The 24,806-nt window shown below is 59.8% G+C and overlaps 10 protein-coding genes across 10 annotated transcripts; 4 read left to right on the top strand and 6 right to left on the bottom strand.

Moving 5' to 3' along the window:
• Positions 1–78: 78 nt before the first annotated feature.
• On the top strand, positions 79–2,446 carry BDZ90DRAFT_229253 (glycoside hydrolase). Its single transcript, XM_025504986.1, has 7 exons — positions 79–212; positions 277–306; positions 371–499; positions 564–691; positions 756–929; positions 994–1,693; positions 1,768–2,446. Exons 1-7 carry the CDS (start codon positions 141–143, stop codon positions 2,302–2,304), a joined length of 1,770 nt encoding a protein of 589 aa, XP_025364845.1. The 5' UTR covers positions 79–140; the 3' UTR covers positions 2,305–2,446.
• Positions 1,996–3,998, bottom strand: BDZ90DRAFT_229252 (phosphatases II). The gene is made up of 2 exons (XM_025504985.1): positions 3,543–3,998; positions 1,996–3,469 (listed from the first exon to the last, which is right to left on the bottom strand). The coding sequence occupies exons 1-2, from the start codon at positions 3,862–3,864 to the stop codon at positions 2,481–2,483; spliced, it is 1,311 nt and encodes a 436-aa protein (XP_025364844.1). The 5' UTR covers positions 3,865–3,998; the 3' UTR covers positions 1,996–2,480.
• A 122-nt stretch (positions 3,999–4,120) lies between these two features.
• On the top strand, positions 4,121–5,836 carry BDZ90DRAFT_7514 (hypothetical protein). The gene has a single exon (XM_025509839.1). It carries the CDS (start codon positions 4,189–4,191, stop codon positions 5,590–5,592), a length of 1,404 nt encoding a protein of 467 aa, XP_025364843.1. The 5' UTR covers positions 4,121–4,188; the 3' UTR covers positions 5,593–5,836.
• Positions 5,837–6,330: 494 nt separating this feature from the next.
• BDZ90DRAFT_216205 (DUF803-domain-containing protein) lies at positions 6,331–7,407 on the bottom strand (the record flags this gene model as incomplete). Its single annotated transcript, XM_025504259.1, has 1 exon — positions 6,331–7,407. A coding segment is annotated over one exon (1,077 nt), but the record flags the coding sequence as incomplete, so codon positions are not given.
• Positions 7,408–8,048: 641 nt separating this feature from the next.
• On the top strand, positions 8,049–8,959 carry BDZ90DRAFT_235486 (Metallo-dependent phosphatase; the record flags this gene model as incomplete). Its single annotated transcript, XM_025507263.1, has 3 exons — positions 8,049–8,243; positions 8,321–8,546; positions 8,763–8,959. Coding segments are annotated over 3 exons (618 nt in total), but the record flags the coding sequence as incomplete, so codon positions are not given.
• Positions 8,960–9,536: 577 nt separating this feature from the next.
• Positions 9,537–11,400, bottom strand: BDZ90DRAFT_257318 (hypothetical protein; the record flags this gene model as incomplete). The annotated part of the gene is made up of 4 exons (XM_025507940.1): positions 9,537–9,836; positions 9,918–10,042; positions 10,964–11,078; positions 11,152–11,400. The coding sequence occupies 4 exons, from the start codon at positions 11,398–11,400 to the stop codon at positions 9,537–9,539; spliced, it is 789 nt and encodes a 262-aa protein (XP_025364840.1).
• A 1,559-nt stretch (positions 11,401–12,959) lies between these two features.
• Positions 12,960–16,257, top strand: BDZ90DRAFT_7389 (hypothetical protein). Its single transcript, XM_025509825.1, has one exon. The coding sequence runs from the start codon at positions 13,042–13,044 to the stop codon at positions 15,874–15,876; it is 2,835 nt and encodes a 944-aa protein (XP_025364839.1). The 5' UTR covers positions 12,960–13,041; the 3' UTR covers positions 15,877–16,257.
• BDZ90DRAFT_229246 (peptidase C19, ubiquitin carboxyl-terminal hydrolase 2) lies at positions 15,991–20,442 on the bottom strand. The gene has a single exon (XM_025504984.1). It carries the CDS (start codon positions 20,245–20,247, stop codon positions 16,123–16,125), a length of 4,125 nt encoding a protein of 1,374 aa, XP_025364838.1. The 5' UTR covers positions 20,248–20,442; the 3' UTR covers positions 15,991–16,122.
• Positions 20,443–20,732: 290 nt separating this feature from the next.
• Positions 20,733–22,241, bottom strand: BDZ90DRAFT_229244 (hypothetical protein). Its single transcript, XM_025504983.1, has 4 exons — positions 22,168–22,241; positions 22,010–22,014; positions 21,749–21,898; positions 20,733–21,670 (listed from the first exon to the last, which is right to left on the bottom strand). The coding sequence occupies exons 1-4, from the start codon at positions 22,183–22,185 to the stop codon at positions 20,800–20,802; spliced, it is 1,044 nt and encodes a 347-aa protein (XP_025364837.1). The 5' UTR covers positions 22,186–22,241; the 3' UTR covers positions 20,733–20,799.
• A 175-nt stretch (positions 22,242–22,416) lies between these two features.
• BDZ90DRAFT_229243 (dihydrolipoamide succinyltransferase) lies at positions 22,417–24,342 on the bottom strand. The gene is made up of 3 exons (XM_025504982.1): positions 23,911–24,342; positions 23,018–23,827; positions 22,417–22,925 (listed from the first exon to the last, which is right to left on the bottom strand). Exons 1-3 carry the CDS (start codon positions 24,274–24,276, stop codon positions 22,614–22,616), a joined length of 1,488 nt encoding a protein of 495 aa, XP_025364836.1. The 5' UTR covers positions 24,277–24,342; the 3' UTR covers positions 22,417–22,613.
• Positions 24,343–24,806: the final 464 nt, after the last annotated feature.

Raw genomic sequence — 24,806 nt, 5'->3', positions numbered from 1 at the left:
AGGGCAGGTGCGGGGGAATGAGGGCCGGGGCCGGGGGGGTGGGGGACGTGCACGAGCGGTACTTGACTCCGCCCTACCGGTTCTCCGCTCTCTTTCCCTCCTTACCATCTCCAGCTTCTTCTCGACGAGTAAAAACGACGATGACCAACGCCAACAGCCCCGTTTTGACTCGTGGTCCCAAGAGGTGGTGGCAAGACGCCATCATTTACCAGGTGGGCGGGAGATTGGCTGAGACGAGGTTTCGAAATCCTGACTAATGATGTTCCTCCTCGCTAGGTCTGGCCAGCTTCGTTCCAAGACTCCAATGTGAGGCGATACTGAGGAAGTTGCGCGGGTGACATGAAGCTGACATCTCGTCTCGACGTGCTAGGGCGATGGTATGGGTGATATCCCTGGCATCATCTCGCGCCTGGACTACATCAAGTCGACCGGCGCGAACACCATCTGGTTGTCGCCCATGTATGACAGCCCTCAGATCGACATGGGCTATGACATCGCCGTGAGTGGCTTGGAGCGAGACTTCCCAAAACTGCCATACTGATCCACCCTCGCCGTCGTGCCAGGACTACAACGCCATTTACCCTCCTTACGGCACGATGGCCGACATGGACGCGTTGATCAAGGGCTGCCACGAGCGCGGTCTGCGCATTTTGTGCGACCTCGTCATCAACCACTGCAGTGACCAGCACAAGTGAGTGAATCGAGGGCGGCGATAGCGGAGCTTTGCTGACGCTGGCTCAATGTCGCACGCGCAGGTGGTTCCAGGAGTCGCGCTCTTCCAAGGACAACCCGAAGCGTGACTGGTTTATCTGGCGCCCAGCCAAGTACGACGCTGACGGCAAGCGCCACCCTCCGAACAACTGGCGCTCTTGCTTCAGCGAGTCGGCCTGGGAGTGGGACGAGAAGACACAAGAGTACTACCTCCACCTGTGGGTGTGCGACGAGGAACGCACATCCGACCATTCTGCTGACTCGCTGCTCTCACGCCGGCAGCTTCGTCGTTGGACAGCCCGACTTCAACTGGACTAATGAAGAGTGCCGCAAGGCCATCATCGACTCGGCCATCAAGTACTGGCTCGAGAAGGGCGTTGACGGCTTCCGTATCGACACGGCCTCGATGTACAGCAAGCCCATGGACTTCCCTGACGCTCCCGTCATTGACAAGGACGTCGAGCACCAGCCTGCTTTCCACCTCTTCTGTGACGGTCCTCAGCTCGAAGACTACCTGCGTGAGATCGGCAAGGTCTTTGCCCAGTACGACAGCATGACAGTAGGCGAGTTCCCCAACGCCACCTTTGAGCGCTCTGTTCGCGCCACGAGTGCGAGCGACCCCCAGATGTCGATGAACTTCCACTTCAGCCTGTGCGACTTTGGTCGCGACGTCGAGAATGATCTCTATAGACTCCTTCCTGCGGAGAAGCGCCGCCTCAGCCAGTTCAAGGAGATCATCCGCGCTCACCAGACGCACGTCGAGGGCACCGACTCGTGGCCCAGCTTTTTCCTTGAGAACCACGACATCGCCAGGGCCATTTCAAGGTACGCCAACGACGCGCCTGAGCACCGCGTCGCCTCCGGCAAGATGCTCGCTACGCTGGCGGCTTCGCAGTCCGGCACGCTCTTCCTTTACCAGGGCCAAGAAATTGGTACCGTCAACTTCCCCAAGGACTGGGACATCGAAGACTACCAGGACATTGTGGGTGTGGTCCTGAACTGCGGGTGCTGAAACCTCTTCATTGACCCCGCGCTTCTTCTCCGCTCCTTTTGCAGGGCTCGATCAACTACTGGAAGATGCTCAAGGCCAAGGGCGCCTCTCAGCAAGAGTTTGACACCGCCAAGCTGAACCTGTCCGCCTTGGCTCGCGACCACGCTCGCACGCCCGTCCAGTGGTCGGCTGAGCAACACGCCGGCTTCACGACCAACGCCAAGGGTCCCTGGATGAAGGTCAATGACACGTACAAGGACATCAACGTCGCCTCGCAGGACAAGGACGCAGGCTCCGTCCTCAACTACTACCGCAAGGCCATGCAGCTGCGCACCAAGCACATTGACGTCCTCGGCCACGGTCTCTTCCGCATCCACGACCCCAAGAGCGACGAGACGCTCGTCTACGCCAAGCTGAGCGATGAGCAAGCCAAGGGTAAAATTGCCGTCGTGGCTCTCAACTTCACGACGAAGGAAGTCGCCTTCACCCTGCCCGCCGAGGCAAAGGGCAAGAATCTCGACTTGGCGCTGGGCACGCACGGCGATGCTCACGACGAGGGCAAGCTGCGCCCCTTGGAGGGTCGAATCTACCTGTCCGCTTAGACTGGGCGTGTGCGGCGCGAGTGCTTAGAATAGACTGGGGGGCCGAGAGCGTGCGGTGCGCGTTCCTCTTTGCGGGTCTTCTTCACCTGTCACTGCCATCATGATACAGAAACCTCGAATTCATTCCTCTTCCATCCTAGTCGCGGCGCGTCCCGTGTGCTGCTGTTGAGGCCCGTCTACGCGGCTGCTGCGCCTCGAATCCTCTCAATCTCGCTCATTATCATTCGCGCTTGCTCGGCCGTGGTGACGAGGCCTGCGCGCCTTGTCCGCATGTGGCTCCAGATCCGCAGCGTCAAGGCGAGGGCGGGCATCGTGGCGAGCATTTGGCCTTGTGCGTGGGGTTTGCCATTCGTGGCTTGAGTTGCAGTGTCGCCCTTCGCGGGGCCGCTCACTCTTTGCTGCTGAAGCGGGAGAAGCAAGTCCCTCGCCATCAATCCGCCGATGAGAGTGCCTGTGCGGCCGATGCCTGCCGAGCAGTGTATCCAGATGGGCGGGCGAGGCGCTGTCTGCTGCCGTGGGGACTGAGGCGGCTGCACGTCTCCCTGCTCTTGACGCTGGTGCGCAGCCACGAGCTCGACTAGGCGTGCAAAGTTGTCGGCGGCGGCATCTCCTCCGTCCGACCAATCCTCGACGTGAAGCATGGTGATGATGCGCGGTATCGCCGGCGATGTAGCTGGTTTCGATGGTGTCTCCCCCTGCTGCGTGACAGCTCCAAAGTCATAGGCGGGTCCTTCCACCCATCCAGCAGGAGGTGTGATCTTGAGTCGCCTCTGCACAATGATCCAGTCTCTCGTCGGGTCGAAGCGCCTGCCAGAGCTTGCCTGCCCATTGACTGGTACATCCAGCAGCCTTGTGTCTTTGCTCTCTTCCATTAGCTCGACGCTCCACCCTTGACCGACGTCCATCGGTTTACCCTTTGCCTTGGGCCAATAGCGGTGGCCCTTGCGCATCTTGAAACCGCGCGAGGCATCGAATTCAGGGGTGAGGTTGACGAGAAGTGTGGCACGCGTCGAGAGGATGTGATGATAGAAGGCGGGAAAGGTGTTGGGCAGAGGTGCCTGCGCTGCAATGTAAGGCTGAGAAGTGGGCAGCGGAAGGAGAGATGATGGCAGGCAGGGGAGCGTAGACGCGTTGAGGTACGGTGGTGGGAGGAGCGAGTGGTTCCCTTGGAGGCGTGTAGGAAATGGCTACGTCAGATTGGGCACATCGTCGACTACTCGGTGCTATGGACCACTCACAAGGCCACACATTCGCCCATCGGTTCTCATCTGGATGTGTCCTGCCCTGCTCGGAGCTCCATTCAAAGTCGACGATGCTGGCGTACTCTTGAGCGCTGAATTTATCCTCACCTTCATCTTGCAAGGCAACGGCCAATGACTTGCGGATGGCTCCAATCGCCTCTTGAGTATCGCGCGAAGAGCTGCCCTCGCCGCCAGCCTCTGTCAGGCTCTGCGAGTGAAATTGCTTGTACTCGTCTGCCTCATCGAGGGCGAGACGCGCTAGCTGCAGAGTGGTGAGAATGCGTCTGCTCTCCTCATCGAGCTTTGCAGGCCGATACATGGATGCAAATTTGGAATTCGTGGTCAAGAAGGGGAGAAAAAAGCATCCTCGACTAGGGCTGTCTACCGGACTCCGCCTCGATCTAGGGTCGTGAGTTGATTCGCGAAGAGCTGGAGATGATTGGTTCATCCGAGTGGCGGAGTTGAGGCGAGTCGCTGCTGTTGATCGACGCCGTCAAGTCCGAGCGGACCGCGAGTGGAGGCGCACAGACACGGGACGGAAGGCGGCGTGAGGCAGCATGAGGCAGCATGAGACCGGGCACAGACTCCTCAGCCTCGGTCCATTGATAGTGGTGGTACCACTACGGAGGAAACGGCCGCAGCCATGTCCGCTTCGACGGCGCCACGCAGGCAAGCCGTCACTCGACAACAGCGTAGCGTGCACCTCGACTCTCCCAATCCAGCAGCCAAGCCTCCAACACCTGATGGACCGACGTTCCGTGACCTCCTCATCTTCGAGGAGCGACTCAAACAAAATGCAGCTCGTCTGCTGCGACGCAAACGCAAGTACCAGACTACTCTAGCATTGCTGTGCTGTGCCATCCTCTTCCTGGGCTATCACGTCGCATTCCTTCCCAAGGCCTACCTGCCGCTGCATTACGCCCAGCTAGCTCTGCTCGTCGTATGCTCGACGACACTCTTCCTCTTCTTTGCCTCGGGCATGTATGCAGAGCGCATCGTAGCTGCAAATCGATTCGTGCCACAGGCCAACAGGGCATTGAGACCCTTCAACATGTACCTCAATACCAGACCCCCGCCTACCAAGTCATGGTGGAGGAGAGCGCTACCCTTTATCTCCTCGACGTCACCTACCGAGGCAGGACCACACGCTCCCCGCTCACCTGGCAACAATGCTTCACAGACACGCCTTGTCCGCGGCCCGCCTTCACCGACCAGCAGCGGCGATGCGACACCCACAGTTCGCCGTGTTCCCATCCCTCCCATCCCGCCGTCTTCAAATCCAAGAGGCGAGATCATCTTCTCTAATCGTGTGGCCCCCAACTTCCGCGAAGGCTACGAGAGATACAGGAACGCATTCGAGAGGCGCAGACGGGAGAAGCTCGAGGCGGCGAGGCAGGAAAGCTCCCCTTGGCGCTTCACCAATTGGGTCACAGGAGGCCAGCAGGGCCAGCAGAGGGCGGGACCGGACGACCAAGAAAAGCAGCAAGGGACGCCAACAGGCGGTATACCATTATCCACTCCAGCGCGATCCCCCCGCACAGGCGGTGGCCGCTCAGCCAGCCCCACTGCCAAGGCACGCCATCAGCTGTGTCGAGAGCGATCAGATTCAGCCGCTTCTTCGACGTCGGCAGCATCGGGCGCCTCCCATCACTCTGCCGGTCCAGAGGCCCCCCCACGTAGTGTCAGTCCGCGAACTCGAGCGCGTGAGCTTGCAGCTGAGGCAGATGCAGCAGGAGCTGAAGGTCGAGACAGTCGGCGCTCCTCCATCTCTTCGAGCGGGTCGTCTGCTGAGGGCGGAGCGAGGAAGAAGAACAAGAAGAAGGCAGCAGCCGTGGAGGGCAAGAAGAAGAAAAAGGCCGCCGCAGCGACAGGGGCGACAGAGGGCGGCGAGTCCGACGCGGCAACTACGCCTGCCGAGGAGGGACAAGCAGAGCCAGCGGCGGACCGTGGCAGCTGGCAATCCGAGCAGAAGAGCGCCTTTCACGATGGCAGCGTCGCTACGATGTCGGAGGGCGAAGAAGGCTGGATCCAGGTAGCTCGACGCTGAGTAGCTCGACGCTGAGTAGCTCGACGCTGATGCGATCAGCTACCCGTCAACCCTACACGCGTCGCTGCTTGTCAATACCTTGAATTACAACAAGCGCGATTGCGCCCCATCCTCCGCGCTTTCATGACTCGATCCTCGCCCTCGTCACTTTTTCACAGCCCCGAGCAACGCCGCCGCCCCTGCGGCTCCCACCGCGCCTCCGGACGCCGCGGCTGTCCCATTTGTTGTGCTGCCATTTACGCCAGGCGCGCCTGGTATGACCTTGCCATTCGAGCCCACTACCGTCTTGAGGCTCGCACTGCGGCGATGCTGCTGATTGGCGCCCTGCGACCTGCCCAGCGACCCTGTCCTGCCGTGCTGACGCGGCGAGATCGGCGACATCGAGTATGCGTCGTCACGCGGCGAAGACACGCCACTGTCGTCTTCCTCGTCTAGCTGACCGAGCACATGGTGGGGATGATGCCGCGTCCCCACATTCTCATCCTCCCCTAGATCGTCGTACGCATTGAAGAGAGTGCTGCCGTTGCTACCTCTCCTCGAGTGGCTATGCTGATGTCCTGCTCCCCCACTATTGGTTGCAGCAGCAGCCCAGTACTGATCAGCGAGACTCATCGAGCTCCTCTGCCCTCCACCAACACTCCTCCCTCCGATGCTAGTCCTGCTGCCTCCATCGCCGTGATGGCGATTCATCAGCCCCACCCGCTCATACGACTCGCTCAGCCTTCCCGTCCCGCTGATCCCTTCTCCAGTCACCAAGCTCATACGCGGCTGCTGAGTCACAGGGTCTATGAGCTTGTTCATGTTGAGGAGATACACTCCCATGAAGATGACGACGAAGCCTCCTAAAAGCGAGACAGCCGGAGCGGCTCCTTCCGTATTGAAGCCGCGGAAAAGGAGGAACGAGGCAAAGATGGTGCTGGTTGTAAATGTCACGTAGTATATCGGATTGACGATATTGGTCGAAAACTGATCGAGGGCCTTGTTGAAGTAGTTCATCTGGACCAGGATGCAGACGACGACTACAATGGCAAAGCAGTAGGTGCTTGGGTGGGTGAATTGGTTGTTGCCGTCCACTGTGAGCTTGAGAGCGACTCCAAAACCCTTGACGGCCATGACAGTAATGCTGCCAGACAGAGAGCAGATAGAGAGGTAGACGAGGGGCGTCTTCTTGCCGTAGCGGGGCACCATGCGCCAGATCATCCAGACGACAAAGACGAAGGAGAGGAAGCAATATGTAAGGAAGGGGGTCTGGAGTGCGTAGTTGAGGATTTCGTCGACTGTTTGAACCTCCTTGTCCTCGGGGGCATTGACGACGATGATGACTGTGCCTACGAGGCAGAGGGTGCAGCCTACCCTGCCCAGGCGACCAAGCTCCTCCTTGAGGATGAAAGATGCGAGGATCGAGCCGATAAGGACGCTCAAGGCGCCCAATGGCGTGACCAGGATAGGCGGCGCGAACATGTAGGCGGCAAAGTTGGCCACCTCGCCTACGATCATCGTTACCATCCCTGCCCACCAGATTGGGTTCTGCAAGTAGCTGTGGCCCTCGGAGGCGTTCTGCATTCCACCACGCTCTGCGGCATCCATCAGACCCCGCTTGGTGATGATGAAGGATGTGCCAATGGCCAGCGATGAGCCAATGGCGAGAATCAGGCCAATAGTCTTTTGGGTACCCATGCTGGTCAGGCCAGTAAAGTCGCCTGATGAGCCAGGCGGAGGAGGTGTCTGTCGCTCGTCAAGGCGCGGTGACCATGGTGTTGGCGATGCTACTGCTTGTGTGACGGCGAATGCGGCGATGAAGAGGAGCGACGACATCGACGAGGGGAGAGCAAGCGAGCGCAGCGCCGAAGCCGCCCTTTGCCCTGCCGATGACGATGGCGCCGCGCCTGATGATTTTGCCGCCTGCCTTGCCGGCGAGGCGGTGCAAAACATCTCGGGTCGTCGCAGAGAGAGGAAGTCGCTACAGAGGACTGGAATTGCAGATCAAGAGGGTGATCTCAGTCGTAGATTCGCGCCGATGCTGCAACCGTCTTGTGTTGGGAAGGGAGAAGTCAGAGCCGGCAGCCAGGCCGTGCACAGGGAGAGGAGGGAGAGAAGAGGGCGAGCGAGAGCTGTCGACAAGAGCACGCAGGGGCCTGGTAGCGGTCAAGCTCGTCGAAATGGCGCGAGAGATGCTAAGAAGGACAGGATCGAGTGTCGGGGAGTTGAGTGTTGTCGATTGTCTGGATCGCTCCCGTCGCGGAGGCAGCTGCCGTGCATCGGCAGGAGCCTTCGCCTCCCTCTACGAGCCTCGGACGACAGAACAAGCTTGGCTCGCAGCCAGCCCCGCCGAGCTAATCGCCCACGTGGTGCGTCCTACGGTGAGTTGATGGCCCGAGCGAGCGTTGGCGACGACAAGAGGCCTTCAAGTCAATCTCGACTTCTCGATTCAACACTTCGACCTCGCCGACATCGAGATGCTTGTCCTCGTCGTCGGAGACCTGCATCTTCCACTCAGAGCAGCGGCGCTGCCAGTCAAGTTCAGAAAGCTCCTCGTGCCGGGCAAGATCCAGCAAGTCGTTTGTACGGGCAATGTATGTGATCGAGAGACGTGGGACTATCTGCGGACCATTGCGCCTGATGTCAAGGGCGTCAAGGGAGACTTTGATGAGGTAAGAAGAGATGCCAGTCGCCTATCTCATCCTCTTACTGTTTACCGCGACGGCGTCCCCTCTCCCCACTCTCGCAGTCACCCCATTTACCTCAGACAATAATCCTCCAGCACGGATCTCTACGCCTTGGCGTCGTGCATGGTCATCAGATCCTCCCACCCGGCGACCGAGACCTTCTTCACTCAGTGGCTACACAAATGGATGTCGACATTCTGCTCACGGGCTCCACGCATCGCTTCCAGAGCTGGGAGTACGAAGGGCGCTTCTACGTGAACCCGGGCAGTGCCACTGGAGCATGGAGTAGTCACTGGCCGTTGTTCGCCGACGCTCAGGAGGGAGAGGCGGAGGGAGAGGGGAGGACCAAGGACAGAAAGGAGGAAGCGGAGGCAGACAAGAAGGACGAAGACGACAACAAGGGTAGGTGGCTCAAAGGGCGTGTTGATTTCGCATGATTCAAGGGTAGCTGACGCGGACGGCCCTGAACTCGCTCTATAGAACGAGACGAGGCGGCCGGCAAAGAGGAGGTGTCAGACGCAAAGGCGACAGGTCCATCAGACGAAAAGAAGGACGGCAAGCAAGCACTGCCATCTGCAAAGAAGCCAGCTCGCAAACCTGCGCCCCCACCGACACCCTCGTTCGTGCTCCTGGACATTCAAGGAACAAACGTCGTCTCATACGTCTATCAGCTCATCAACGGAGAGGTCAAGGTGGAGAAGTCAGAGTACAAGAAGGATCCGCAGGCCAGCGGCAGTACAGAGGCGGCTGGTGCCGGAGTGACTGTTGGTACGACGGGAGGGGCGGCCGTCATGGCTGGGCCGGGAGGTGGAGGACCAGGATGGTGAGCTAGACGCTGCGCGTAGCAAACAACAACACCAAAGGCAGAACACGCGTTTCTTCCCTCTTCTGAGTGGGAGCTAAGTCGAGCGCACCCTGTGAGGGCAAGTGGGGCGCTCGCGGGGCAGAGCAAGGACCCGCTCCCGTAGCGTGACGATGAGCGTACCCGACGTGAGCGACGAGTACTCGCTTCAACGCCATCGCGAGACGTCATCATCCTTCGACTCCCACGCGAACCCTCCCACACATCAGTCACTCGTCTCACTCTCGCTCGCCATCTTCTGTCTGGAAAAAGCTGGCGCGGGTTTCGCGTCAGCTGATGTGTGATTCGCCCCCCACCGTGCGAGCAGGCTAGGCTGATAGTACATGGACATGACGGAGTCGGCTCAAACCGGACTCCAATGGTTGTGTGATGCAGAAAGACGAGACAAGAGAGCGATGGCCAATCGACCAACCCGCTTACGCCTTGGCCTGCTTCTTTGCCGCCTTGTTGACCAAGAACCTACGCTGCTTCTTGAGCAACATGATGTTGAAGCGGTCGAAGTCGGTAGCCTCCCTCTTGGCCTTCATGGCTTGCCTCTTCTTTGCCCATGAGCTCTTGGCCCACTTCTCGGCGACGTCCGACTTGTCAAAGAACTTCTTGACAATCGAGGTACCGGCTCCGCGGGGGAGACCAGGGACGACGAAGGGGGTGAGGGTGGTGTAGCGGTAGCGGATGACCTGGCGAGGGACACCGGTCGAGGGGCCGTCGACGATGGCCTGCGCAAAGGAAGGGAAGTAGGAACAGAATGTGAGTGGGGAGATCCGCATGTGCTGCGCTCGCGAGTTGCTGCTGCTCACCTTGTTGTGGTCGACAATCTCGGCAATGACGGCGAGCTTGCCTTCACCCTCGCCCTTGTTGATCAGGACGACACGTCCAACCTCGACGTAGCGCTTGAAGGCCTCCTGCTGAGCGGACATGTTGCCTGCGGGTGGAGAAAGAGCGGGCTGCGAGTCAGTACGATTGGCGGAGCAGTGGTGGTACGTTGCTCGACGACTCTGCTGTGCTGCGCTAGATCCTTCCACCTCGCCATGCTCCTGCTCCTCCCATCATCTGCCTGGCGACGACGCAGAGGCACTGAACGAAAGGCAATCGTAGATCAGCTGGCTCACTTCGAGTCCAGATCTGACTGTGCGATGCCTCTTTGCCATCGTCTGCCCGTGATTACGCCTGACCCACTCTACTTGTGCTGCCTGCCTGCACTCCTCCCTTCTCGCCAGCGAATGTTGGCTCTTTCCATTTGCCATCACCATGATCCCAAGCTTCCTCCGCGAAGGCCAACTTCTGCCTTCTCTTGTCGACCCCTCCTAGCCATTCTCGACTTCCAATCCTTCGTTGACTTCGCAACTCATAGAGTAGCGTAGTAATGCCGCCTGATCGGCCTTCAAGCCGATACTCACTGTTGATGGTGATCGGAGGATAGGGGATGGTAGAAAGGCTGGTAAAGTCGAGGGAGCTTCGTATTCGTCGTCGACCGCACAGCCGCTCTCATGCCCGCGCCGTCCCTGCTCCTCGAGTCGCCCCGCCCGCCCGCCTGGCTCGAATCGATTTCGTCCCAGTTTCCGTTCCGTTCCGTTTGTTGTGTGACCTCGCGCGGAACCGAAGGGCAGGGCGGCGCTGCGGGTTCAGGCCAACGATCCTCAAGCTTTACCAAGTCGCATCATCATCAAAGTGTTCATTGCTGCTATCGCTCGTAACTACAGACGCTATGATTGCTTGACCTCAGAAATCGCTTCTCTGAGCTTCTCGAGCAGCACGGCCTTGTCAAGACGATGGCGCGCGATTTCTGCGTCACAGTCGCCTAGTCAGCACGGCGTTTTGGTCTCTCACGTCCAGCCAATCTCACCTTTGCCATCAAGATGTATCACCGGTATGTCGTACTGATACGCTCTACGCCACCGCTGAACGTCTGGTAGCGAGTCGTCATGGATATCATAAATTGAGACGTCGAACTTCGGGGTCTGCAGATGCGGCATTCAGGGCAGTCTTCGTTCAGCCAAGCGTTGCTACGCACGACGGCCCCTGCCAGCTCACCTCCTCGCTCTTGGCTGCGTCCTTCAACGTCTCCTTGACCACATCGCACAGCGAGCAATACGTGCCCGTGTACAGGGTGATCATCGGGACGCCATGCCTCTTTGCTGATCCGTCGTTGCCGCCACTGTTGTGTGACAAATCCAGCCTCGAGGTCGTCGACAGCTGTCGAAGCGCCAAGCTCGTCACGCCGCATGTCGCTCGTGCCAGCCTCACGCTCAGAATACGGCTGATTGTTGATCCTGACGCCATGACAGTCGGAATCGACGATCCCGCCACGGTTGACAGTATGAGCCGCTGAGCCGCCATCTCAGTGGAAAGGGTCCAGTCAATGGAATCGGTTCGAGCGGCGCTACGGTGAATCTAGGCCGTTCTGTATTGGAAGCCTATCTGCTGCGCTCGAGATGTTGGCTGCTCACGCTGAGGTGGCGCGTCCGGACGACGCCACGGGCCGATTGCAAGCTTTTGTTGGCTTCGGCGTCGGCGTAGCGGTCACGATCGTCGCAGCCTGGATCGGGAAGACCCGTCCGTCACCACCAGCTCAGCTCTTCGTCCGTCGCCTTCCGTCGTCGTCGTCGTCGTTGCTGTCGTCGTCGTCGCCGTCGACGCTAAGGTGGGCCAGGCTCTAGGCGGAGTCGGTAGACGGACTTCACCGCGGACGGCCTCTTTGGCTGAGTCTGAGGATTGGGCCTAGATTCGTTGGATGGATCGGAGCAAGGCGCTGTAGCGGCGCTGTGAGCGGACTGACGGGTGCGCGAACGCTTCTTGCTGCTCTCTGACTCTGCGGGGCACAGCATCTCAATACCATGGCAAAGTACAGAGGGGGCGGGCACGCACAAGATTGCTTCGATTGGCCTTTCTGGTCATGCTACCACTGGTTTGGGCGCGGCGAAACTGTTCGATACCATTAACCACTCACTGCTCTTGATTTCAAAGCGAGACTCGAGGGCAAGATACCAGAGCTATTCTACAAGTTCAGGAACTGGCAAAGCCACTAGCCAACGCCCAGCGCGCGCGACTGTACACGATCTCACCGTCCATGCTTCGGATGCTGCTGATCGCCTCTTGGTACAGGGGCAAGACGACGCCAAGTCGCTCTACCTCTCGGAATCGCTTGTTCTGCGTGCGGTTGTGGATGCCTGCAGCCACCTCTTACGCAGCCAGCTAGCACCCTCGGCCGTCCAAGCCCCCCTTTCGTCTCTCCCTTCTCCGGCAGCCGTCGTAGCTCCGAACTTCAAGGCGGACCATTATGGGCGGAGGTCAACATGGGTCGTTCTGGCCCGTCAAAAAGGCTCATCCATCCCGGTCGGAATGAGATGGATACGCTCACTCATCCTGATGATGGTAGTGGCTTGAGACGGCGCGAGCTAGCTGAGGCGGCTCATTGTGTAGCCGTTTGAGCTCAGCAATCAACGGGATCTGTCTTCAAGTTGGTTAGGTTGGTGATGGAGCCCAGCCGGCAAAGCGCGGGCGGGGCTTTTGCACGTCAAGAAGCGGGCCGCAAAATCTGGGGGGGCGAAACAGGACGAGTGCCGGACGCTGCGATCCCTGCCTGATGCTGCGACAGTGCATCGGTGACGGTCGCACTGCAGCAGGTGCCGAGCTAGAGGGACAGGACGAACAAGTTCTATTGACTGCACCAAGTTGCCCTCTCTTCTCTCCCTTCTACCCGTCCGACTCCTTACCACGACAGCACATCACACCGCCAAAGGCGTCGAAGGAGGCGTAGAGGGCAACGACAAGCGAAACGACTCCAGTTTCTCGCTCGTCGGTCTTGCCTTTCCCTCCGTCTTACCCGTGCGCCTCGATCGCCTATTCGACGACGCTCCACCGAGGCATTAACCATCTTGTCCACCTTTCTCCTCGTCCTTCCCATCCTCTTCAGCGCGCCCTATGATGAGCCGTCTCGACTTCTCAGAACGACCGCGACTGCCGCCTCCGTCATCTCTCTTCCGTCACGCGGACTATTCTCCACCGTCTGGTGGCAGCAGTGGCGCCGTCGGCGGAACAGGAGGCGAGCGACATCGCCCAATGCTGCCCTCGCCATCTCATGCACTGCCCAGACTGCCAACAGCTTCGACTCTTCCCCCGCCACCCATGGCCGCGGTACGAGAGCGTCACTACGAGAGCTTGACGCCTGCCACGCCTTTGCAGCCTCCTTCACTAGTGCCTACGGGTATGCCTTCAGCGTACCATCATCACCGTGACGTGGCGCCGCTGCCGCACCACGCGCAGCCTATCTCTCAGGCTTGGAACGGAGGAAACGCCCACCACGTGCATGACGGCTACCATCATATGCCACAGAGACCAACACATCCGCCCTTGCCGACACCCCCCATCTCGGCCCACGGCACGCACGGCTTCGCTTGGGACGCGCCCCAGCACCCCGACATGGGCGATGGTAGTGGGAGTAGCAACAGCGGATGGTATGGCATGGGAAGCAGCGTATCGTCCATGCTACCTCGTAAGAGGCTGCGTAATAGTCGATCATGTGCCGAATGTCAAAGGAGGAAAACTCGGTGTGACGCAGTGGGGGCCTTCCCTGGAGAGGCAGGCTACACGGGAACCTCTCCTCCTTCGCACAGCAACGCTAGCGAGGAAGACATGATCGTCGTTCAGCCATGCACGAACTGTGTCCGAAGCGGTGTCGATTGTCAGTACTCGCGTCGACCTGCCAAGAGAGGGCCATCCAAGGGATACATTAAGGACCTCGAGACGCGCCTCAACACACTGCAGCAAGAGCAGACGTCGACTGCAGCATCTCAGGAAGAGCGTCGCCTATCAGAGTCGCCTTCATCTCGAGGCGAGCAGCTCCCACTGTCCAGTCGCCAGACATCAATGGCCAGGACCAGTATTAGCAGCCACCACGCGTCCTGCTTCTCAACATCTCCCATATCACGTCCTAGCCGACCGTGGGAGGACGCCACAGAAATGAATCAGACACCTCGTAAGCGCCCACATGAAGAGGTACCCGACACCGTCGAGGAGGCAGAAGAGGTTGACGAACTTGAGGCTCCATTGCCTGAGGCGGTGCGTTCACCTGACAGTGAGGCAGCCGAGACCATGGTTGAGCTGTCCACGGAGAAGCTCAGGCGCGAGCCACAAGAGCAAGCCAGACCGGTGCCAGTCGAGAAACTCGCCACTCCGGTCACTGCATCGACGACGCCGTTAAGCACCGCGACCTCATCCATGCGAGGCTTTTTTGTCAAGTCAGAAGTCAATGCCACCTTCGCCATCCGCCCCTTCAACGTCGATGAGGATACGGACATGGCAGGCCTCAATGATCGCCTCGTCACGCGAGCGATGAAGCTCTGCCTCGAACCCGCATCCCCGCCGCTGGGCTCCGTGGGAAACATCTCCTCGTCCTCATCCACCTCTTCGTCAGCGGCCAAGGATCAGAAGCCGCACGCCGTTCGACTCGCCCAGCTGCAAGGCTCCGCGATGGGTGGGCTCCAGTACAACCGTGCCGACGGTGTCCTCGACGCCTGTTCCTCTGGGCTGATCGCCGTACGGGCCGCACGCAAGATGGCAGCAGCGACTGCCGCTCTGGAGGCGGATGCGCTCCTGCTCTGCTACCTTGACGGACTTCGCCAAGGCAACACAGACAGCTCACCCTTGGCAGCCGCCTCGTCCAAGATCGCAGCCACGAGCCTCTCTGGACAACTTTCGCGCGACGCAGCAAGGCGACGATGCGTCCTCTTCGCTGTGGACCGCTGGCACGCCTTCGCCTTTAATGCTCCGCACGTCATGCACGAACGCATGCTTCCCACCGGTACCCTCTCGCACGAAGGACTCATCCAGTCGCTTGGTGACCTCTCTGCCAATCCACTCGAGACTGTCCCTGCCGAAGTGATGCGCTGCGCTCTCATGTTCGGCTCGCTCAACGATCTGGCTCATCAACACGGTGGATGGAAGAATGTCACCGTGGACGACTGCGAGTCTATCATTCACAGCTGCGGTGCGAGCGAGGACGATGATCCTGCGCCGACCTCTTCGTCTAGCGACAGCCCCCCGGGCACCAAGACCATCTACTCGATGCAAGCCTTCCGCTACTCGTTGCGTGGCGCTGTTCGCCTCTATTACCGCATGCAGACCCTCCCGCACTCCACGACCACGACGCTCAAGACGGTCAGTACACTCGTTGAGGTGCTCGAGGAGTGCATACTAGCAGGCAAGGCAAGGACACCGGTGGACCCGCAGACATTGCTGATGCGGTCGTACGTCGGGCCACACATCTTCGCCCTCGCGGCCTGCGCCCTGCTCTGGCTCAGTCGCGCTGTCACGCTGTTGGGCAAGCAGCGTTACGAGGGCAGGCGAGACCCTAGTCGGCAGCAGGATGATGACGGCACGCAGCTCGAGTACCTTCGCCGCCTTGTCCAGGATTACAGTCGCATGATTGGCTCGCTCACCTTCTTTGCCAGCACCTCTGGCGACAGCAAGCCCGGATGCCCGCCCTCGGTCCGCCCCCTCTACCTCCGCATCGCCGCCTTCAATCATCACGCCACGGTCTCTTACTTTGCCGCACTCGGCAAGGTGTCCTCAGCGAGTGCAGAAGAGCTTCCCGAGAACAGCCCGCTGCACGACTCACTCGAGGTGCTCCGCGAGGAGGTGGATGGGAGGGCCGACTTCTTTGCTGAGATGGGGCCGTTGGGGCTCGTCCTGGCTACGACGACGAGCAAGGAGGCTTGGGCTATGATTGGTCAAGAGGAAGGGATGTTGCCTGTTTAAGAGTCTCGCGATTTGCACTTCGTCTCTGCGCTTTTCCTTACCTAGCTTCTTCCGAATGCTTTCTCATATACCTACGAATCGTGCGTATTGTCCGACTCAGCGAAATGAAGTTAATCCAAGCGAGATGAGATTGCGTGCAAGCATTGATTAGCAAAGGCAATGATTGTATGTACACGCGCGAGGGCCGGCTCCTGGCTCTCGGCCTTGCTATCTTCTCTCCCTGTGCCCTCTACATAGATCCTCCGCCTACTCCACCCGCTGATACGCCAGCAGATACGCATTCTTGCAGCGCAGAACCTCCTCAAGCGTAGCCGTCCGCACCATCGTGTCTGAACAATGCACCCACTGCCTGGGCTCAGCGTCAAAGGTCGAAGGGGCTGTGTCGGCCAGATGCTGGGAGGAAGACGTCGACGAACGTGAAGCGGACGAAGCCGTGGACTGTGCAGAGGCAGAGGAGCCTCGACGCTCTTCGTCCGTCGCTGACTCAGGCGGCTGAGCGTCTTGGCTGCCGGCCGGCTCTGCGCACTCTACAGCTTCTCCTTCGCCGCCCTGCACCGCTGATGGCACGGGGGCAACAACTGTGGCTGTCGAATCGTATGTTGCCTGTCGCCTTTCCTTGCTCAGCGTCGCAGACGACTTCTTCTTGACCTTCTGCCCGTCACTTGCTGTAGCTCCGCCAGCGCCAGAGCGGGGACGAGCACGATCTGTTGCCACGAAGCAGGTGTAGTGTCCACCGTGTAACGTAGCGCCATGGTGCGCTACTACGGCGTAGAGGCGGTACAGAGGGGAAGGCGTGCGTGGCGGACGCTGGCTGGCTGCCCCATTGGTGCCTGAGGCTTCGTGGAGCTCTTCTTGAGTGATACGGGGAGTAGCAACGCGAGCTTCGCTTGTCGACGGGGTCGCAGTACGCGAGGGCAAGTCTGTCGACGCCCCATCAGCGCTGACGCGACGCTCTGCGCCACTATTGCTGCCGCCACTGGTGGCTCGTGCCCTGATACGGCTCCAGGTGGAGGGTCGTCTGCCCAGATTCGCTCCTCCGTTCGGCATCGGTGACAAAAGAGCGTCAGGCTCGCGCTCACTACCGCTCTCCACGCCGTCCGCAGCTGACCCCTCCGCGTGCCCGTTCGCTACAACAGCGGCCTGACGCTGCGTCATCTCCTTGCTCCTTTCCTCCAACACGCTCGAGTCACTCGTCTCCTTCAACCGCCCGAAGCGATCGTACTCCTCTCTAGGCGGGGCGATCCACTCGGCCATGTCCAGCCACTCAGGGAAGCTCACAACGTCGTCGATTTTCCTGAATGAGCCACTGCCTGCCGATGAGGACATGAAGGAGGACTTGCCATGGCCCGAGGTCATCTGGAATCGCTTCAGGTGGAAGACGAGCACCGGTGGTAGCTCGGAGATAAGGTAGCGTTTGAGCGCCCGTCGCGGGATGGATTGGGAAGAGCGCTGCGCTATGCGCAGGGGACGAGGGACCGGCAGAGGTGTCGTGGCCGAGCGTGGGGAGGGCATAGTGCTGCCGGGCGCTGAACGGGCGCCGTTGGCAGCTACTGCCTTGCGTGAGCCAGGGAGGTCTTTCGATGAGGAGATCGGATCCGAATCGCTGCTTCTGACCTCGCTCAGGGCTGCGACCGGCGGAGCGAGGCGACTGGATTGCGTCGAGTCGGCTGACGTGCCAGTGTCCGAGGTAGTGAGAGACGGCGCCGCGTCCGACTGGGTGCCAAGGCTCGACGTCGATGTGCCTGGGAAGGATGTCGTTATGGTCGATGTGGTAGACACGGAGGTCGAGGGAGCCGGTGCCGCAGCAGCAGCAGCAGCAGCCGCTTCCTCCTCAGTCTGCGCTTCCGCCTGAGCGTCCAGCTGTGCTATCAGGCTCTCGCCTTCGCCCGGCTTCACAGTAGCCTCCGGATCTCCCGACCGCGCGTCAAGATAGCTCTTCGATGCATCGTCGGCGCCGCCCGTAACGGCAGGTGACGGCCGAGCTGTGTCTGACGGCGTACGCGAAACGGGAGTCCTGGCACCTGAGTCGCCTTCGCTCGGATTTGCTGGAGGAGACGGGGGCTCGATACGTACGTCGCCGCTCGCGGCTGTCGGTGCGATCGCCTCCGCCTCCGAGTCCTCATCGGAACTCAAGCTACCCAGCGAAGGGATAGCGACACGCTTAGCCTGTGGAGCCACGAGCTTCACAGGCGCAGCCAAGCCCTGCGGCACTGGCGTGGGCGCTGTATCACCGCCGCCGTCGCTGTCTCCCGTCGCGTCGCCTGCCATCACATCCTCCTCCTCATTCTTCTCCCCCTCTCTCTCCTCTGCATCATCACTATCCTCACTCCCGCTCGCCCTCTTCCCTCTCCTGACCCTCCTGCGGCGCATCATCTCTCTCTCCGCACCTTTCGCAGGGTTGAGACGTCGCCAACAGCGCTTGCAATGGAAGGCATTGGCATCGCTGAGTACCTCAGAAGAGTGAAAAGTGCGTAGAGCCAATACGAGACCCGTGTCCGCTTGGTCTGATCTGACTTTTGCGCGGAATTTGCTCACAGGCGGTTGATGCTGATGGCTATCTGAGCCTGACGCGCCCGAATGGAGCTGTGATTCGCTGAAGACGCGGGCGATGTACTTTGCTTGGTCGGAGGGCTCCTTGCGCGACGAGGAAGACGAGGAGGAGCCAGGATGGTGATGCAGAGAGGGAAAGAGGTTCGAGATGGAGTGATGATGCTGATGATGTGGGTGGTGACCTCGTTGTTGGGCGGCGTTGGCCCTCTCAGTGCCGGGGCTACTACTTCGCAACTCAGGCGCAAGCTGCGGGCCGAGACCGGAAGAAGCGGATCGCTCCCTTGTCTTGCTGGTTGCGCGGCTGCTTGGTCTCGACGCATTGCTCAAGGCGCTGAGGAGATCCTTTGAGCCTCTGGTCTTTGCCTCAAAAGCTGCGTTGAGTGCATTAGCGTGGACTGGATCCGCAGCAGTTGTAGCGGTGATAGGCTGCGTTGAAGAAGGGCGAGATGGCGGCTGACTGATGGCGAGGGACGCGACGTCGGGCATATCGATCGCGTCTCGATCTGACTGCTCGTCGGCAGAGGGAGCTGCACTGACAGTCTTTGATGATTGTTGCGGCTTCGCGCTTGCTGGACGAGCAGATCTGCTCCTCCCGAGCGAAGCTGCCCAAGCTCCCCAGCCACCACTGCCACTACTGCCTGCCGCTGCTCCCTCGCCTTCGTCCGCAGAGGCAGCTTCTTTGCCTGCTCGGTGTCCAAAGGCACTGCTTGGTCTGATGCCTCTATGCTTTTTTCGCTGCGCAGACGACGTGTCCACGCTGGGCTCGGTATCGCATACGCCGTTCGGGCCAAAGGCATCGTCCTCTGTTGTTCCCTTGAGGATTGTGTCTCTCGCCTCGGCCGCCGCCTTCTTGTCCAACGGTCCAGGCGTCGTTGAGCCCGGCCTGCTGCTCCTCCATCGATCTGTGAGCCTCATCCTCGTCGAGCGCCGCTCCTTGCCACTGCCTCCACCTCTGCTCAGGGCATCCTCTGCGCGTAGCGGCAACGAGAGGTCCAGGAAATCCTCGTATGTATGCGAGACATGCCGACAGCCTTCGCAGACGACCATGCTTGCCAGTTTGCCACCCCAGAGAACGTCGACGAGAGAAGTCCAAGGCTGCTGCTCTTCGCCCGCTGTTGGTGTCTCGTCCCCTCTTCCACCGGTGGGCAAGGATCGCTTCCACTGCCTTGTAGCAGCTGAGTCACGCTCGTCCGAAGATACGGAACTTGCGCCGCTCAGTGTGCCCGTCGAAGCGGAGGGTGTCAGTGATCTCGAGCCTCGCGGATTTGGCTTGACCTTCTTGATGAAATCGATCTCCTCCATTCGCATGGCGTCCAGCAAGAGACGAAGTAGCTCGTGCGCGTCCTGCTGTTCGTAGTCTCCGAACTGGTCGTACTTTTTCGCAAGCAGCTTGAGGAGTGTCTTTGGGCTGATGCTGCTCGCCTTTGCGCCTCCACTACTACTCGAACCCTGCTTCCACATCTTGTCGAGCGTGAAGCGAAACGACTCGGAGAGGGAGAGGAGTGCGTGTAGCTGATCGATCTCTTCGTCTGTCAGATCGGGAAGAGCAATGGCCCTCTGCTTGCTCTCATCGATGGCGAGTAGGGCAGGAACCTTCCGTCGAGGGACACGGTTTGGGGTGAGGCTGACTGTTCTAAGACCATCCTCGAGTGCTCTCGATGGCAAGGCGAGATCGCCTTCAGGATGGAGGAGCGCATGAAGAGGTCGAGTGACGGCAAGGAGTTGCAGCACCGAGTTGAGGAAGCAAGTGTTCCCCAAATTGACGAGGCCATAGTGATCCGAGATGTCGTGGGCCGAGGACGACGACGAAGGGAAAGGCATCTGCGGCTAGCCCCGATGACGAGGAGCGACTGGCCGAGTAAGATGCGATGGAGTGGGCGCGGCAGGGTGGCGGTGACGGCGACGGCGACGGCGATGGACTACTTCACGACATGAGACGATAATGCGTTTGCTGCGCCGATGCTGCTGCTGCTGATGATGATGATGACGTTGCTGTGCTGAGACCGGAGAGAGGCAAGTCAAGGAGCGATCTAGAGGCTGTGGTGCGACACTCCGAGGCAATTTGTGGCTGCCTTTGGCTCTGAGCCCTGCGCTCAGTCCACCGTCGTCCGCCGCGAACCCCAGACACAGTCGACGCCTCAATGCGTGTCGACGTCGGACTGCGACCGAGAGGACCGACTGTCGCTTGACCTCTGCGCACGCACACACCAATCGAGGCGTGGCTGCCAGGCATCACTACTCCTCTACACGCCACTAGACTTTACGCCACTTCTTCATGCTATGCTTGTGTACCATATTAGATTGGCTCCATCGCTTCTATTGTTGCGCACGAGTGTCCAAGAGCTATCGCTTCGCCTTGCACGACCTGCTCGCCTAGATGACCGCACTCAAACCCAACCTCTTGAGCCCATTCATGTACATCTCCTCCAGTCCCTTCCTACTGCTCTCCTCCTCACCCTGAGGCACACCCTGCAGCCTGATCTTCAGATCCGTGCTCCCCTCTCCCTCGCTCAGCCTCAGCTCCAGCTCACCAAAGTGGTCCTTGGGCTCCCAGGTAGGGGGACGCCATGCCATAACCAACTTCGACGGCTCATTGACGCTAAGCACTTTGCCGCGTACATTGCCGCCGAAGAGGGAAAAGGGGGCACCAGGAGTGAGCGAGAAGTCCGCGGGGGAGCGAGTCCACATCGGAATGCGGGCTGGGTTGGTGAGGAGGTCCCAGAGGTCCGATTGTGAGCAGGCTTGCGCGGCTGAGAGCTCTACGACGTCCGTTGAGGTGGAGACCGCCGAAGAAGAGGCCGCAGCTGCCTTTGGCTTGGACTGCTCGGCCTTGGCGGCTGGCGCAGCAGCAGCAGCAGCAGCCGCGGCAGCAGGCGTCGATGCCCCACTGTTTGGCCCAGATTGCTGGTCCTCGTGGCCCAGATCCCTCGCGTGCTTGTCAACCAGCGTAGCCCTGAAGTCCTTGAAAGCAGGAAGCAGCTTCTCTGCCAGGTCCTTCTTGACGGCCTTGTATGCCACCTGCCTCTGCTTCTCCTCTACGCCCTCGTCACTCTCCGAGTCGAGTGTCGTCTCCCAGGTGTAGTCGTCGCCTTGGTCCTCGATCTCGTGCGAGACTTCGGGAAAGCGCAACTTGCCCTTGGCGATCGTAGTTGGCGACGATGAGGAGGATGAGCCGGAGGAGGAAGACGAGGTGGCTACCCAGGCAAGGTGCATGTCGACGTCGTAGATCGTGATCAGCTTGCCCCTGGAGAGCAGCGCGAGGCGACTGGTCAGCCTGCAGTCCTCGCAGCATACCTGCTCTCGCACCTCCCTTCGTACTCACTTGCGATTGCCCAGCTCGACATCGCCATCGAACGTCTCAAGGCGGTCGATGCGAACTTCGATGCCATCACCTGCAGTGACTGATTGGCCGACGAGACGGTCGGTGAAGTACTGCTTCGACCAAGGCGTGCAGCCCTTTGTCTTCCAGTGGCTGATGCGGTTGAGAGAGGTCGAGCGGGAGAGCGGGGGGGCTGGTGAGCTATCTGAGCAGCCGGCGCAGGGAGTGACTACCATTGCAATCTGGCACCTCGTATTTACTCACTAGTGCTGAGAAGCGCAGTGGACAAGTCAGAGGATGGACAGAGGCCGAAGTCAGCTCACACGATGTCCAACATCCGAATCGCGGTCCCACCTTGCGACTGGCTCTCGCAGCGAGCAGCCCCTCGACCCTCTACCGAACACCTCAGCATTCTATCTCACCTTGTTCCAAGTCGACATGCTGTTAGGCACGAGTCTATCGCAACGCGAGTGAGCTCAAAGGGTCAAAGAGATGCTCAGGAAAGTGAAAGGGTGCGGAGGGCAAGAAAGCACACTCTCCGCACGCACAGATCTTCTGGACGTTTCTCCCTCTGCCACGTGGTTGCCAACGGGCGAGAGTCATTGGTAGCACCGGGCAGCTGTGGGAGCCAAATGTGGGAGGGCAAATCACGCAGTGACAGAGGCGAGAGCATCGACTGATAGAAATGCATTGGAGACGGGCTGTGTGCTAGGTCCATTACGAGGCCGTTCAAGAGGGCCACGATGGGCTTGCCGTGTATCGACGCCTGTCCTTCTTCCTCCCCCGCTGCTCAGAGCCCACAACGCTCCACCGCTGTGCACATATCTCTCTGCCTTCCACCCACTCTTCCACCACCTCATTCACAGCTCTACAACAGCTGAGCCCCGAGGTCCTCCAGATAAGTCTTCAGCTTCACACCGACTTGCACAGCCTCCCTACCATCGAGCAGTCTGTGGTCGTACGTGATCGCAATGACCATGATGGGGCGAATCTCGATCGTCTTGCTTCCATCTGGGTGCTCGACGACCCACGGCTTCTCCTTGATGGCGTGCATGCCCAAGATGGCCGAGCCGGGAAGGTTGAGAATGGGTGTGCCGAAGAGGGAGCCGAAGACACCGCCATTCGAGATGGTGAAGGTGCCGCCCGTCATGTCCTCGAGGGTGAGCTTGTTGTCGCGGGCCTGTGCGCGAACGAGGAACGAGCGAGGCAAGAACGTCAGTGACTGCAGCATGAAGAGACGTCCGTCATCCTGTCGCTCGTCGCGCCACTCACCTTCTTGCCCAATCGCGCAATCTCCTGCTCAATCTCGATGATACTCATGCTCTCCGCATTCCTCACAACGGGTGTGACCAGCCCCTTCTCCGTCGAGACCGCAACCGAGACGTCGACGTAGTCTCTGTATACGATGGTGTCGCCCAGGCCCTCGCCCTCGATGCTAGCATTCGCAGCGGGGATCTCCTTGAGCGCAAGGCAAGCAGCCTTGGTGAAAGCGCCCATGAAACCAAGCTTGACGCCATGCTCCTTGAGGATACGGTCCTTATGACGGGCACGGAACTGCATCAGGTTGGTCATGTCGATCTCGTTGAAAGTGGTGAGCGAAGCAGCCGTGTTCTGCGACTGCTTGAGGCGCTCGGCGATACGGACGCGCATCCGGTTCATCTTGACGCGCTGCTCGCCGCGAGAGCCAGCGGGAGGCTTCGAGGGAGCAGAGTCGGCGCCACTGGACGATGAAGACGATGAGGGCTTCGACTCCTTCTTCTCGCTCTGCTTCTGTTGCTGCTGCTGTTGCTGCTGCTGCTGCTTTTGCTGGTCCTGCTTCTTTGACTCCTCAGCCTCCTTCTTCTTTGACTCTTCCTGCTTCTTGTTCTTCTCCTCTTCCTGCTTCTTTGAGTCCTCCTCCTCCTGCTTCTGCTTCTGCTCCTTCTCCTCGCCGCCCTTGTCTCCACCACCGCTGCTGCCTCCCTCGGGCGCCTCTCCCGGCTCGAGCTTGAAGAGGTCCTGTCCGACGGTCACAGTGTCCTCCTCGTTGGCGAGCGTCTCGGTGATGGTACCGGCTTGGGGAGCATTGACTGTAACATCGATCTGCAGACGGGCGGATATGGATGGAACAAGGCGTCAGTCAAGGTCGACCATGAAGCAGGGTGTCTATTCCATCTCGCACTTACCTTGTCCGTCTCGATCACAGCAACCTCCTCGTCCGCCTGCACGAAGTCTCCCTTCTTCTTGTTCCACTGCTTGAGCGTACCCTCCGAAATGGACTCAGCCATCTGCGGCACCTTGACCGTCTCTGCGGCAAAGATTTGTGAAGCATGGAAGCAGCGAGCGGCGCTTGGCGCGATGGGTGATTGCCTGGGGAGAGACGAGAAGCGGAGCGGCGATGCCACTGCTGCTCGCTGCTGCTGCTGCTGTTGTTGTTGGAGACGAGGGGTAGAGGTTGCGAGGCAGCTGAGGGATCGTTGCGATCGCAAGGGCGCGGCTGATGCGGATCGCAGCGCTGCCCTACGCGAGGGAACACTGACTTGCGGCAGCATCGTGAGCGAGTCGAGGGAGTGGTGGTTGTGGTGTTAGTGGGATGAAGGGAAGCGGGAAAGGAGGAGGTGAAGCGAGGGATCGACGAGGTGTGGAGTTGACCCAAGGAAGAAGTCGGCTCTCGTCCTCTTGCTCCCTTTGCAATCGACGGCGGCCCGAGTCGACTCGCCCACAGGAGACGAGGCGAGGCTTTGGCCGGCGGGCGAGCGGAGCGGCGAGCAGAGGTGGGATGGCAGCGTGGCCAGCGTGACGCGCTCTTGGGCGGCCTAAGCTCCTCTTTTTGCCTCCTCGTCCAAGGGCAGAATCGCAACATCCAGACTTGACGATCGCCAAGGTCAGGCAAAGCGAGCGGACGCAGCACAACAGGCAACAAGGGGTTCAATGAATTGAGATAAATAGCTGCGGTCGAGCGTGCCTGTGGCTGCGACGAGGAGCACGTTGGCTGGGGGCATACAGGCAGTGCAGGGCTGTGACTATAGGATGAAGAAGTAGTATGGGAAGGACTGAGAAGGAGCAGGCATCGATAGGCGTC

Source organism: Jaminaea rosea (assembly GCF_003144245.1).
Source record: "Jaminaea rosea strain MCA 5214 unplaced genomic scaffold BDZ90scaffold_1, whole genome shotgun sequence".
NCBI classification, from domain to species: Eukaryota; Fungi; Basidiomycota; class Exobasidiomycetes; order Microstromatales; genus Jaminaea; species Jaminaea rosea.
Note: the sequence above shows the minus strand (reverse complement) of the source record. Positions and strands in the feature narration are given on the sequence as shown.